Source organism: Podarcis liolepis, assembly GCF_965112155.1.
Source record: "Podarcis liolepis genome assembly, chromosome: 14".
In the NCBI taxonomy this organism is placed as follows: Eukaryota; Metazoa; Chordata; class Lepidosauria; order Squamata; family Lacertidae; genus Podarcis; species Podarcis liolepis.
The window spans coordinates 3,373,201-3,388,780 of record NC_139569.1 but is presented as its reverse complement, the minus strand read 5'-3'; the positions used below and the strand labels follow the sequence as shown (position 1 = coordinate 3,388,780).

The following is a 15,580-nucleotide window of genomic DNA, read 5'->3' as shown; positions in this document are numbered from 1 at the left end:
CAGTTTTAGAATGCTACATAATAACTTGTAGGTTGACCAGCTGAGTTCTAATGCATTTCCAGCTAAGTGAACTTTATCAGGAGGAATGTAAAAGGTTGGTTCTGTCACACCAGCTCTGCTATGCAATTTGTGGGGATTCCTCAAACCAGTCACAAGAAAGCTGCACACACTTGGGGAAACAAGTTCAGATTTGTTTTGGTTCGGTTTGCCAAACCTGCAGTTGTGATGGGAAGGACTGCGTTTGTGAGCAGCACAAAAGAGAAGGACTGGCACGCGCTCCACTCTGAGAAATCCACATAAAATGCAGGATTGCCATCCTTCATTTAAAATGTAACACTGCAACAGCAAAGAACTGGCACAAGCAACGCTGACACCAAACCCTACATATAGTAAGTAAAATAGAAACATCGCCACCTGACCCCACCCCCCATCTCCCACCCCCTCCACCTCTTTCCCCCTTTTCTTCCTAATGTCTCAACAAATGAAACTGATTTGTAAAAATGTTACGGGGGGGGTTTACACTTTTGTAAATCAACAAAATCTTTAATAAAAAAACAAACAAAATAAATAAATAAAATGTAACACTGCAACTTTCCATGGAGTTCAAATGGCACTTTTGCTGATAAATCCATTAATATGGATATTTATACTCCTGTACACAAAAGATGCTTATGCACATTAGTCAGTCTTGTTTTATCCATGTATGAAATGCATTCATTGAGATTCAGAAGTTGATTTTTCTCTGAAAGAAATAATTATGCCATAAATTATTATTTCTTGAGCTGCCATTTTTCCACACATGGTTTTATCTCCCCCTCCCCCACTTCTCATGACAGGCATCCTTTAAGCCGCAGTGCTTCTTCTTCTGAGTTCAAAAACATCACCTTCTCACAAAACCAGAACATTTTCCATTTTGAAATAGAGGAAAACAACACTGAGTTTGCCACATTCTTGTAGATGTTGTCAGTAAATACTTTAGTATCTTTGCCTGGGCAGCTTTTTTAGCTTCCAAAAGTAAGGGTAATGAACAGAAACTTTGTTTGCATGTTGCATTCTTTCATGACATTCTGAGTTCCTTTACCACAGTTGGTCCCTAAAGGTAGCTCATCCTCTTTCTCAAAGTGCTTCAGAATTCTCAAAGAAAAAGGTGACGCTCAGAGGTGTGCAGTGTGCAGGCAGCAGGAAAATGCTTAAGAATGACTTCTGTAGGCAAGCTCTGTGGGAAACGCTTTCAGAACCTTCAGTCTAGCATCCGCCAGGAAGTCACTGATTTTTTCAAAGTGTGAGGCAGGACTCCCCAAGGAGGTAAAACTGCTTACAGTCCCTTCTGTAACAGTCTCCCCCTTGTCCAGCAACTGGCATATTTATCACTTCACAAACCCACTCAATGCAATAGAAGTGACCCTACCATAAAGGGACGGTGACAATGGAAAACATCATGTGACAGATGTTGGGGACCATAAATGGCTGTACAACAGAAAACAGATCCTGAATCACAGGAAAGTTCTCATGTGTAAATCCCATTTGAAATGAAATGTTTGTGCTCTTGCTCAGGCCCCACTCAATAGGCACAGGAGAACTTCCCAATATTGTTTGATCTGTTTTAAATATGTTTTTGTAATTTTATTGTTGTATTTTTTATGTGCTTACAAACTGCTTTGGGACTTTTTAGCAGGAAGTGAAAGACAAATTTAATAAGCTAGTAGATTGTGCCCCTTGTTAACTAAGGCTATGCCCCTATACCCTCTTAACCTAAGAGTAAGTACCACTCCCAAGAACTTGCTTCTAAATTGATTGGGATTGGACTATTCATGGACATTAAAATGTCTTGGACCAGCCCTGCAAGTGGCTTTATGACTTATTCGGCACATGCACACACAGAGAGAGAGTTTTATTTTACTGATGATAAATTAAGCAAGACTTTTAGTCTTTTTTAAAACTTACTGCTTCCACCAAGGTCTCTTCTCTGGAAACACACAGTAGTCTGTTAGCTTCACACTTTTCTTTTGCTCCTCTTTTATACTCTCTCTATTTACTTTCTTTTCCTGAAAAAGTAATGTACACACACCTCCAGAACCATTACGGCAAAGCGCAGGAAGAGGCAACGGTAGGCAGTAGCTGTTCAGGACCACGGACAGTTCACTGTAGTTTAGATACAAATCAAAGGTGTACTGAATACAAAGCAAATGGACAAGATATGAGCTTGCAGTCCTGCCAAATCTTATGTAACCCTGTGGCGAGGTGAATGTCTCCTCAGACTGGGTCCACATCCAGTCCCACGTGGCTTTGCTCCAGCATGGGAGAGAAGCCACCTTCTGATCCTGGACATGATGTGAAAGCATAGGGGCATATTCAGATGGTTCTGGGAACATGTTTTTGGCTTCAAAGGATGGGGACAAACCAATCCTCTCCTCAAGTGCAGAGGACAGGAGGCATGCTCTTCCTTAGAGGTTCTCTTCCTCCTTTGTGGGAATCTCTGTTGGGGTGGTTACTTCATAAACTTTCTCCCTTGGTGTTCCCAAAACCTCTGTGTTGTCCAGTAGAGGGGGCCTGAGCTCTAGGGCATGATATAATTTCCGCAATTCTTTGATGATGTCAAGGAAAGTTGGGAGTGGGTTTTAGGAAGGATGCCATATGTAAAGCTTTACCATGCACCATCAGAACATTATTATGTCAATTGATCACTGGGGAAAATATTTGAACCCTTCTCCAAAGGCATCCTGAGCAAGATATACTCCACTGGATATGAGAGTAGCACAAAATGTCCTTTGATTCCAGAAAGTCTTGTGATTAATCATACATGCAGTGACTTCAGGAATCAGTTTCAGGTTGTGGAATTAAAGTGATGGATGACTTCTGTTACTGTAGTCTTGTACACACATAACTTATCCTCAATTTAACAGTGCAGATGACCAATGAGGACTGATGCTATCTAGCCAAGAATCTTTTTACCAATTATGGCATCCATATTGTCCACAGTTTTCTTCTTATTCAAGCAGGTTACAGCAGATATGACTCATCATGCAAAAATTGACATACAAGTTCAATATAAACTTCTCACATTTTTATGAGTGTATTATAGAATAGTTGTTCTCAACTCTCTGTGATTAGAAGAGTTAACAATCCAAGTAAACGGATCAAATTAGGGCATTATCCTCATTTTGGGGCACAACCTGCCAAGCACTGCTTTGGTCAGCCATCAGTCGTTTGCAGCTATAGTTGTTATATTGCACCAAGAATCCTTATGAATAGGTGAAGTTTAATTTGGGAGTTCTAACGATTGTTTTAAAAGTTACTGTTTTTCACTTTTGTTAAGGTCCTTCTTAGTTTATAAATAAAATGCTATAGGAAATATCATTCCAACTGTCCAGTGTACACTGATGTAATGCATTATTTGTTTGAAACTGTGTAATTTAGGCTGCAGTCGTATGCAAACATGCTTACATGTGGGTAAGCCTCATTTAACTTAATGAGATGTTTCCAAGTAATTTTGCATAGGGTTGGACAGTTAGTTCCCTAATATAAGAGAGCAAACGTTGTTCTAGGGCCAAATATATACATATATATTTATATATAATATCCCATTATTAACAAGCATATAAAGGAAAACACAATTCAAGTATGAACATACAAGAAATTTGCTGATTTCCTGAGAGAGGTTGTAGGGTTGCTGTTGGTCTGTGAGGGTTTCTTCTTGAAACTGCAGGTTCCCATTACAGCCATGGATAATTGAGAGAGATGTATTCACCCATCACCATCTGTGCTTCTATCTTAGGTCTTTGGGAAAAACCTCATCTGTAGAATAATAATCCACAAGAACCATTTCATCTCTTCCCCTGCCTGTTGAAGGAATCTCCAAACAGAAAATGAGAAATAACCCAATTAACTTTCTTTTAAAGTCACCACTGACTATCGGAAACATAAATCACAGGTCTCTCTTCAAACCACTGTTATTTGCTTTGAATCATGAGTGGCGGCTAAAGGTTTCTTCTTTTTCACTTCTCTTTTTTTTCAATTTCTTCTCCCTGCCTGCAATCAATTTTACTTTGTTGTCTTCCTGACTGGTGTTCCAGTGCCTACAGCTCCTCCACAGAACATCCAAGCAGAAGCAGTGAACTCTACCACCATCCAATTCTTCTGGAACCCTCCTCCACAGCAATTCATCAATGGGATCAATCAGGGATACAAGGTTTGAAATTATTATTATTATTTTAAATTAAATTTATATTCAGCCCTACATTCAAAGACCACGAGACAGTTTATTTTTTCCCCATAAAATTATAGATTTATTAAATTGAATGCATTTTAAATTTAAATTAAAAATTTAAATTTTAAATTATCTGTTTATTTACTTTATTAAATAAATTTACTTTATTTATAAGTAAACTTTATTAATGTTTGGCATGCCAGTCATGACTTACTGTGATGTAGTTCTACAGATATAAGAAACTGGATTGTTATCGTTTGTATTTCTGATTGATTGATTGTATTTCTGAATATGCTTGTTGCATATTTGTTGTCTCAAAAGGTATACCTTTGGGTGATTTTTGGTATCATGTTTACCAAGCATCATAGTGGAGACAAGTTCTCCTGTAGATTTCCAGAGTGCGATCCATCTATCTGTCTGTCTAATAATACACACATACGTATTTGGGAGAACCTTTAGAGAATTCCCAAGCATTAGTACTCTGTTCTTCAACCCCAAAGGCTTTGCAGCTTATATACAGTTAATTAAAGACAGAACCTATCCACAGACATACACTATAAAAGACACAGCGAAAAGGGGAAAGGGGCAGGGAGGGAAGAGGAAAAAATAAAACTCAGGGACCAGTTCTTAAAAGTAAATAGTAATTTGTACAGTGCCCAGTTGGAATGAAACATTTCAGGGGCAAAAAGTACTTGTTGAAGCTGGTCCTTCTGCAGGGCTGAAGAAATGAAGCCTACTTCCCATCTCTCCCACTCAGATATCTAAAAACTATAACCACTTGTGATCCAGTGAATGTGATGGTGGTTCAATCTGACAGGCCTGGATTCAAGTACTCATTAGACAATTAAGGATCTGAAAGACTGCATTTACCCCAAAGACCATGAGACTCTTTATAAGAAGCTGAAGAGCCTTGGGACACAGATGGTTTTTTCACTACTCCTTCCTGTTAACAGTCATGGCCCGGGAAGAGAGAAGAAAATACTGGAAGTAAACCACTGGCTGTGTGGGTGGTGTCTTTAGAAAAGGTTTGGCTTCCTGAACCATAGTCTCTGCTTCTTCAGGGAAGGACTTCTGGCAAGAGATGAGTTGCACCTCACAACAGTTGGCAAAAATGTGTTTGCTAAGAGTCTCATGAAACTGATCAGAAGGTGACGGTGAACACCTGGTACTGGGGAGAATAGCTTTATTGATGCACGGGAAACTGAGGTGGTGCTTCAGAAACCTGATAAAGTGCAGGAAACTACAAGAAGGAAGCAGCTGGAGGGAATGATTCATGATTTCAATTGTCTTTTTACTAATGCACAAAGTATGGAAAACAAGCAAGATGAATTTGAGCTCTTAATGCAGGATACCAAATATGAACTAATAGGCATTATTGGAACTTAGTGGGTTGAGACTCATGGTTAGAATGCAAAAATTAAGGGATATAACCTATTCAAAAGGAATAGACCAAACAGGAAGGGGAAGTAGCATTATATGTAAATGGTGTGTACACTTGCGAGGAGATCCATGACATGGAACATGGAAGGCAGACTGAGAGCATATGGATAAAAAAAATGTAGGAGAGGGAAATAATCATTACCTTTCACTCTACAATTCTGTGTTTCTATGACCCTGTCTGCAAAATCAGACCTACAACCGAGTCCATGCCCTTCAGAAGTGTGGTGCGTAGGACTCTCCCATGCCCATCAAGACTCTTCACTGATAGCTTTTAGGCAAGCTGTAAAAAGCTTCATTCCTTTTTATGCCAGCAGTCATTTGGCATTGTGTGAGCTGCCACTGTTGAATGGATGGTTTGTTAGGGGTATGTTAACATTGTTTTTGTTTCATTCTACCCTGCCTTGGGGGAGTCTCAGGATTGAATGGTGGGATGAAAATAATTTGTAACAAATAAATAAGTGGCCATCTAGGCAAGTCCTCACCATGATTCAAACATTTCTGCAATGGTGGAGAAATGGTCAGATCTCACCCACTCCATTCACCACATATTCCTCTACGTGCACTCCACAAAGCCTGTACAAATAGCCACCCCAATTTGCACAATATTCCTCCCTTTTCCCAGAAGGGAAAGATTGTGCCACATGCATGGAATGTTTTAGATGGCTGGTAGAGATAGTGGAGCAATGACTGAAGCATCTGGGTTGGGCCATGAGCCTCCAGGGTTGGTTCTGCATCCATAAAACGAAAATGAATATGGCTGACTATGAAAGTTGTGCTTCCACCATTCAGAGTTGTTTCAGGTGTGTGTAAGGGGCTTGGAAAATCTAGATACTCACTACTATAGTATCTAAATCCATAGCTGCAACATTTATCCTCTAGATGCCAAGGGGTGTGCACCTGAGTAAAAGTCCTGAGAATTGAGACTGGTATGTTATTTCCATTGTGAGTTTTGATTTCTTTCTTTCTTTCCTAAACATGTGAATCCGGCATTTTCATCTGACTGTTACCCAAACTTGTTTTTATGCCCAATTTGCTTTTAAAATGCAGTTTCCTTTGGAAAAAAAAAATGAAGTGATTCACAGGCTAATTCGCACTTGTCAAGAAGAAGTGATCTCTGTGCTTTCAACTGTCAACTTTCTCTTTCCTTTCCTTTTCTTTAGTTCCTTGAGACGCAAACAGCTGCACAGTTCATATTTCTCTTATAGCTTCTTTAACTGTAATATGGATAGTTTGGGGAGGACATTTCCATCACTTTTACTTGTACTGCATAATTTGTGTAATGATTTATACATTACCAGTAGTCAATTTTTTGAGTGTCTGCTTGCCAAGCTGGTTCCACCCATTGCATCTTTTATGTGCTAAATGCACTTGGCTTCGATTAATGGAACTGTGCGGTGCTAAATTCTTTGGAAATGAGGAAGAGTAAAAACACAGTCACTAACATTTGGACATTTCCATTTTCTTTCATAGTTAGGATTCAAAAAAGGAGAAGTAAGGCTCTGTGTTTGTCATTATGTAATGGTTTATTTTCATTTGACACTCACTTGAATCTCAGTGACTCTTCTGAACATGATGTGACAGATCCATGCACAGGGCTGGGGGGAAGAGGAGCAAAAGGAGGAACAACTTGCTTTCTCTTGTGCTGCTAAGTTCTGGTTGCCTAGAGCTTGGGCACAGCTGTGATTTTCATCAGCTTGCTGGTTAGGTGCAGCTGAGCATGGCATCCATGCTCTTCCACAAGCAGATACACAATGCTTGCAATGCATAACAGCTCCCTCCTCCCCCTCCTCCTCCTCCTCCTTCTTTTCAGAGTAAGTTTGAATTTCTCCAATCCTGGGGAAGATTCTTGCATTTTCTTCACTTAAGGTGGCAGGGGGGGATCCAGAGTTTTTGTTTATTTTAAAAGCAAGAGAAACGAGGTCCTTCTTAATGTTTCTCCACTTCCAGCTACTCACTGGAGACTGAAGAAGGGACCCATGTAAGATTGTTACTGTAGTGGGGATCATGGCTTGGAGGTTCATTTGAGTTGGCTGGCTGATTTGTAAAACTGCAGACTGAAGGGTGGGTTAAATTTTGGGCCTTGCCCTTGTGTGGTCCTGCCCAAATTTTGTCCCAGTGTCAGAATACAGGATTGGGAACCATTTTTTTTTATTTCTGTGAAAATCTTTGTCCCTGGTCAACCTACATAAAAAACTACTGGCAGGGGGAAACTTCCTTCTGCGATTGCCAGTAGCCAGTGAAACAAATGTGTCCATGCATCAAGCAGTCCCCTTTAGGCTCTGTTAACTGCTCTTGGGGACAATTAGCACAAATTAACAGCAATTAACAGCATCGAGCAGTTGAATAGTGTTGTGCTATAAAAGGTGATCAGGGGAGCAAGGTCTAATAAGCCTTTCAGCGAGTTGGATCATGCTTGCTGTTTGACTTCTGTTCAAGTATCAAGGATCCTACCAAGTGTGCCAAGACACACTCTCAAAGAAATACGATTAAGACTCTCTGCTGGCTTTCTCTCTGGGCAGAGTCAGCCTGAGACAATTAGCTACCAAAGGTGAAGAATAAAGTGACTTCTTCTCCATTGCGCTTGCAGGAGCAGATTGACTGCTGGATGTTGCACCAATGGTGGCAATGGGACTCCATTGCACTGGGGGGCAGCAGTCTAGCTTGGGGAGTGCAAGGCTGGCTGCATGACACATCTAGAGCAGCATCCTACGTCTTGTCTCCCCTTGTTCAGTGCTCCACTGTTGCCTGTTTGATCAGGCAGTGATGCGATGCAATGGCAGTGGCATGGGTCACATAAGCAGTGCAAGTACGATGCCTGCTGGAGTGTGTGCCCTGGCCTGGCAGACCCTGCTTGCTTCCTCAAGGGCCTTTCGCTTTATGCTACCTTGAGGGTAAATATCCAGGCAAGACAGACAGCCCAAGGCATCAGCAATCAAGCATCTCCACTCCCAAGGTGCCAACCCAGCAGGGGCTCAGGCAGAATGAGCACAGGGACTGCCAGCATCCTTCATCTGAGTTGGCTAAATGGTAAGGGCATCCCTGTCTCTGGGGTCACTTAGGAACAGGCCTGGCAGTTCCTTCCTTGATGCCTTCCAGCCCCACATAATGCTGCAGTCGGTGTTTAGCTCAGGTTGCTCTCCCTGGCTCTTGAAGAGGGGAGCACCACCCCCTCCCCTGTCCAGAGGGGTTTGTTTTAAGGTTCTGTGTTGTCTGTTGAGCATTTTTACACAGGTGCTGGTAATGTGACAGGGTTATGACAGCATCCTGGCAGGGCTCTGGAGCAGTTTCTGTAAGTCAAATGGAAGAGAGGGAGCAGAGGCTGGAGGCTTAGGTCTACTGAGGGGAATAGTGAAAGATGAATTCAGTGTTCTTGAACATGACACCCACCAAAACCCTGCCCCTTTTCAACCCTAGACCTTCAGTGTCCCCTAAGGTTGGTGGGCCTGGCCCTCATCTTCCTGGCATGATTGTGGCTCCTTGCAAGTTTCTTTTGCATCTGGTGCATTTGGGCAAGTGGTATGCCTCCCTTTTCCTAGCCCTTCTGTTCTCTAGCAACTGGCTGATTATTTTCTCGTCCCTTTGATTATTCATTCCTGGAAGCAGGAGGAGGTTCTCTGTCGGGGTTATGTAACTCCTTAAGTTTAGCTTAAAGCACTTGTGTTTGCCTCTTTTTTTAAGAATCAGATTTTAGCAGCACAGTTTTAAAATTCTCTGTTTATAGCTGGAAGCAATGCACAAGGCTTTCATCAAGCACAGTAACACGGTTAAATTTGTACATCCAGCCAATTGGCAACAATTGTGTTAATAGTAATGTTGTGCTCTTACAAGTGAACTAATGAGGTCCTGGCGGTCCCATGTATTGGACTGTGAGTGGGAACCATCCCTGCTGTGATTTCATGCTTTCTTAATCAATGTTCCCATTTCCAGCTCCTGGCTTGGCCAGTTGATGCGCCAGAAACTGTGACTGCTGTCACCATTACCCCGGACTTTCATGGAGTGCACAGTGGCTACATAACCAACCTGAAGAAATTTACTGCTTACTACACCTCAGTCCTCTGCTTCACCACCCCAGGGGATGGGCCACGGAGCTCGCCACAGCTGCTCAAGACTCATGAAGACAGTAAGTAAAGAGTGACCAATGTCAATGAACAGCTTTTCCACATGATCCCTGGCTGGCTGATGAGCAAATAACCGTAACTTCCTAATTAGGTTGAAACCATTCATCAAACTTACTAAGCAATTCAAAGAACCACCGCAGACTGAAAATGTGTATTTTCACTGGGAGCTGTTCCGTGCTAGAAGGGCTTTATAGCTATGGCACTGAATACCCTTCCAACATGGAACAGCTCCCAGTGAAAACACAGACTTACTTTAATTTCTGGGTAGATAATTTTATTTGTATAAATTAATAATAATACCGGAACAACCATAATAACTAGTTATCTTCCTTAAATTTCCCCTGAAGAACAAACTATTATTCAATTGTTGTTGTTTAGTCATTTAGTCGTGTCCGACCCCATGGACCAGAGCATGCCAGGCACTCCTGTCTTCCACTGCCTCCCGCAGTTTGGCCAGACTCATGTTTGTAGCTTCGAGAACACTGTCCAACCATCTCATCCTCTGTCATCCCCTTCTCCTTGTCCCTTCCATCTTTCCCGACATCAGGGTCTTTTCCAGGGAGTCTTCTCTTCTCATGAGGTGGCCAAAGTACTAGAGCCTCAGCTTCAGGATCTGTCCTTCCAGTGAGCACTCAGGGCTGATTTCCTTCAGAATGGATACGTTTGATCTTTTTGCAGTCCATGGGACTCTCAAGAGTCTCCTCCAGCACCATAATTCAAAAGCATCAATTCTTTGGCGATCAGCCTTCTTTATGGTCCAGCTCTCACTTCCACACATCACTACTGGGAAAACCATGGTTTTAACTATACGGACCTTTGTTGGCAAGGTGATGTCTCTGCTTTTTAAGATGCTGTCTAGGTTTGTCATCGCCTTTCTCCCAAGGAGCAGGCGTCTTTTAATTTCGTGACTGCTGTCACCATCTGCAGTGATCATGAAGCCCAAGAAAGTAAAATCTCTCACTGCCTCCATTTCTTCCCCTTCTATTTGCCAGGAGGTGATGGGCCCAGTGGCCATGATCTTCGTTTTTTTGATGTTGAGCTTCAGACCATATTTTGCGCTTTCCACTTTCACCCTCATTAAAAGGTTCTTTCATTCCTCCTCACTTTCTGCCATCAAGGTTGTGTCATCTGCATATCTGAGGGTGATCTTAATTCCGGCTTGGGATTCATCCAGCCCAGCCTTTCGCATAATAATAATTTATAATAATACTTTATTATTTATACCCCGCCCATCTGGCTGGGTTTCCCCAGCCACTCTGGGCGGCTTCCAAAAGAATATTAAAATACTATAATACATAGTATTTATGCATGATGAATTCTGCATATAAGTTAAATAAGCAGGGAGACAATATACAGCCTTGCTGTATATTGTTTGTTTGTTAATTAATTATTAAATCAGAGCCACTTCACACTTTGTGGGACAGAAGAGTTTGTGCTTGTCCACTGTGTGTCTCCATGGTGAGACACCATCAAGTTTGGAGATAGAAAACATGTGATTAACATGTACAAGACTTCTGAGCATCTACAGTTCTATGATTCCATGATAGCACTGTAACCTTGCAGCTTTTGCCAGTGGAGACCTCCTGAGAGAGTGGGATGCAGTCAACTCTTCTAGGGGTACATGTTATTTTATATGTTTTGTTTTAGAGAAACTGGGGAATATGTTGGCAGGTAGAACCATGCTGTCCACTGCCACCACACACAAGATTTGCAGTCACAGTGTGCATAATTTGCAGATACCCCCTTGTGCAAACGCCAATGAATTCATGTTAATCCATCCACTTGGGAGTATAGTTCCCCACCTGTCAGTTCCCAAAGGAACACCTTGAGCAGCTTGCAATGTGTTTTTCAGACACAAAAAACAAGTAAAACAACAATAGAAACAGAAGCAAAGCATCAGTATATCCACTAGGAAGAAACAGAATTTAAAATTATGAAAGGAAGATCTGTAAAGTGAGGGTAAATAGAAAGTTTTATTTACCTTCTGCCGACAAGACATTCAGCTTGACTGAGACTGAGGCTCTGTGGGGAGAGCTTTCCTGAGCCAGGGTACTATAACCAAAATGATTCTATGCCCTGTTTCCACCCATCATAAGACTTTGAGGGCCAGGATGTGGGAGGAAGAAGAGGAGGGCCTCTGAAGAAGATTTATTGAGCAGTTTTAGGTGGGCAAAAGGGACTCCCAAATCTGCAGGCCTGATGCTTTGGAAACCGCACCGCCACCAAAAGGAATGCCATTTCACCAAATGTGCACCAGCCCTCGACTGTCTCCATCTTGCTAGGATTATGCTTTGCTTAATGGACGCTGTGCAAGACCAGTTGCTCTTGGTTCTCGTTCCCTCCAACAGAGCTTGGGCTGGAGAAGCTCCCTCTAAATTGTGCCCAATCATGCTTATAAAAGCATGATGGCTGGCTGGGCCACAGGTAAAATTTTATTGCTCCCAAGTCATCCTTCTATGTGCATGCATGCTTTTGTCTCAATCTCTTATGATATCCACCACCACAAGGGAAGGTATCACCAGAGCGAGATAGAGACACTAAGCCTGGGTTTCTAGAACAGACTGGAAGTTGAGGGAAAGCAAAGCAAGATCAGGACCATGGACAAAGACCAAGGGGCTGGCTCAGGACCATGGTTAGCAGACAGAAAATTCTAGTTGCCTCAACTGTGTCTTAGAGCAGTGGGCAGGTTTTTAGAGTCTCTGCTCAGGTAGCTGGGATGGAAAACCTACATAATGAGTGCTGCGTCTGGACACAGTCAATGGTCTGGGGGTTTGAGATTTTTTTGCTTACTCTAAGCAGATGGGTTTCAAGCTGCAGGGGCATTTTGAGGGAAAGTTCCTCGGGTTTTCCTGAACTTACAGGGAGTCTATGGTCCAGTCATCAGAGTCTGATGGCAGAAGTGTCTCCTTGGAGCTCAGGACATGAGATGTGGGTTTCAGTACCAGTAGATTCAAATGGGAAGGACCAGGGAATGGATCTATCTCCTCTGCCTCACAGCTACTGTTGTAGGAGGATTTGGAACCTGAGGCTCCCTATAGCTGTGGCAATTTTGTATGTACTTGGCTGTCCCAGTTCAACACAGCTGGCCCTGAGATACTCAGCACCAGATTCAAAATTTAATCATGAGACAGCACAGTTCTGTTCCCAACAAAGCTCCATTCAGAACATCTTGGCAACTTACATATCTTATTTAAAAATAAACAAGGGAAAAAGGCATGCATAGCATGTCAAATTTGCAATGATGTGTATTAGGATTATTATTATTATTATTTTGTCATTTTCCCTGGCCTAATTTATCAAAGCCTGCAGAGAGAAGGAACATTTTCTTTGGTGTTCAGCACAAGTACTCTTCACTTCAATTCCCCGCTTCCCATCTGAAATCTCACCCCTGCTGCTGTAGAGACAAACCCAGACAATGCAGGAGATACAAACAGCTTCTTGATGTGGTTATTTCCTTTCCCAATGCCTCGAGAATAACCATCTGTTCGCCACTCTTCCTACAAAGACGAATCATATAGACAGCTTCAGTGCTAAAGAAGTCTGATTCCAAATGCTGACAAATTGGCCATGGGAGAGACTTCTTGGGAAAGATACTTCTATGTTCAAAGAACAGATTTTCTGCCATCAGAACTTTTGCATGCTAGCAGATTGCAGGCTAACCACTGGATATCTGCAAAGCTGCTTAACTACAAATGTGTTTACTTAAATTCGGAATTGCAAAGCAGAAGACAGAACTGTTGCTTGAATTACTTCAGAAATAATCTGATTTTTAAGGCTTCAAAAATTCCATTGACATACATTAAACCAGCACAACTGATCTGGTGGTTGCTAAGTGTGTACATCTAACATGGCTCTAGGCCAGTTGTTCTGTCTCCCCCTCTTCTTCTTTTGCCTGCTCCACAAGAGATTAGTTCTTATCTCCTTTCCTACCATGGCACATAGGAAAGGACCATAGTTCTGCAGGAGATTTCATAGTTCACATGTAGAAACTCCCAGGTTTTGTCCTTGACAATTAGAATTAGAATTAGAATTAGAACTGGGAAATATTTCAGCTTGTGATTTTGGCAAGAAAGGGGACTTTAGTTGAAGGACAGAGCACTTGCTTAGCATAGTGGAGATCACAGGTCCAGTTACTAAGCTATTAAAAAACAAACCTGCTGGCTAGTGATATGAATGGCTTTTATGTGAGCTACTGGAGACCTATGGCCAATCTGAACAGAGAATAGTGGGCTAGACGGACATATAGGCAGTTTCTTGTGTTTTTGCAAGAACAGAACACAAGAACAGAAGGAAGGCCTTTTGGACCAGGCCAATGGCCCATCTGGTCCAGGATCTTGTTCTCAAAGTGGCCAGCCAGATGCCTGTAGGAAACCGGCATCTTTTATCTGTCTCGAATTCTCCAGCCTTCAGCTTCATTGGATGTCCACAAGTTCTAGTGTTATGAGAGAGGGAGAAAAGCCTTTTTTCTTTTCATGTTCCCTCTGCCATGCATAATTGTTATGCACTTTCATCATTTCCCTGCTGCCAGTCAGACAAGTAGATAGGACTGGGCTAGATGCACACTCTTCACTGCTTTGTTTCTCCACTCTCTCTCTCTCACTTACACACCCAGGATCATTCTAACCCACTTATTCTGCCTACCTGTAGTTCTCTGTGGTTGACTGCTTCTTCCTTCAAGGTAGACTATGGTGCATTAAAGCTCCTGAGTTCATCATCCTGTCCATTTTGGATAGGAAAGGCTTTGTAGCTCACAGTCAGCTCCACGCAGCGGTGAAAGGGAAGCTCTTCTTGTCACTCACTGCAGGAGAATCTGGGCTATGTTTGCTTCCAGAAGAAGAAGAAGAGAATAGCAATTTCCACCTAGCAGTTGCAGGGGACCCAGCTGAGTCCTTTGCTGTAGAGCAACAGGAAGCAAGAAAAGCACCAGTGCTCAGGCCACTGATAGAAAAGTACTGGATATTGACATGACTGGGATGCCTGTAAAGCTCCTTCTGCTATGAAGTGAAAAGTGTAAATATTAACACTGTAATTTTTGTCATGTTGCTAGAGTGTATGAATGGGGGGCAGAGTTTTCTCTATGCATTTGAGGAAAATCCTCCAGTGCTTCTCCTCCCAAAGCAAATACCAGTTTCAGAAGTGTGATTTCCCTAAAGACTATATTATTTGGTTGGTAGTATATAATGCTTCTGTGTTTGCTCTACCATGCAATGGATCAGACAAAAATTATCATGCCAAATGGAGTCTAACGTATGGGTGAATCACTTATTCTTTGATGTATATCTCAGCTCAATTATGTCTGCATTTTTGTAATGACCAGTGGTTTTTCGCAAATAAATTTGACTGACTTCTTCATCTGGATTTGATGATAATAAGAAACAGAGCTGGATGCCATCCATATATTAATGACACCTCACTCCAGATCTCTGGATGCCCTCACTTAGAAGTTGCATGGATATGTTGAGTAGCAGAAAGACAGAATATTGCCCTCTGGGAACCAATGGCATAAACATCAGGAATCCCAGCAGTAGTCATTCAGCACCATGTCCAAGACTTGGCTGTCAACACAGGAATGCAACAACCATAAGTTGGTGTCCCCCCTTTCCATCCCAGACAGTTATTCAGGAGAATACTGTGGATAATGGTACTGAAAACCACTGAGATGTCCAGGAGAATCAGCATGGTCTCACTCCCCCTGTTTTTCTCCAAGATAGAGAGAAACCTCATATGTTCCTGAAGAGGAGTCAATCAACAGATAAGCTCCCCTGCTGGTAGTAGTTACAGGCAACAAGGCACAGCCTAAATAAAATTCCCTAGT

The 15,580-nt window shown here is 42.2% G+C and overlaps 1 protein-coding gene across 8 annotated transcripts in view; it reads left to right on the top strand.

Annotated features, from left to right (window-relative positions):
- Positions 1 to 15,580, top strand: part of SDK1 (sidekick cell adhesion molecule 1) — a 596,711-nt gene that overhangs the window by 430,135 nt on the left and 150,996 nt on the right. For all 8 annotated transcript variants that reach the window (XM_083474661.1, XM_083474660.1, XM_083474664.1 and 5 more), the window contains exons 19-20: positions 4,074 to 4,189; positions 9,575 to 9,767. In XM_083474661.1, the coding sequence (XP_083330787.1) occupies positions 4,074 to 4,189; positions 9,575 to 9,767 (309 nt within the window). The remainder of the gene's footprint in view (positions 1 to 4,073; positions 4,190 to 9,574; positions 9,768 to 15,580) is intronic.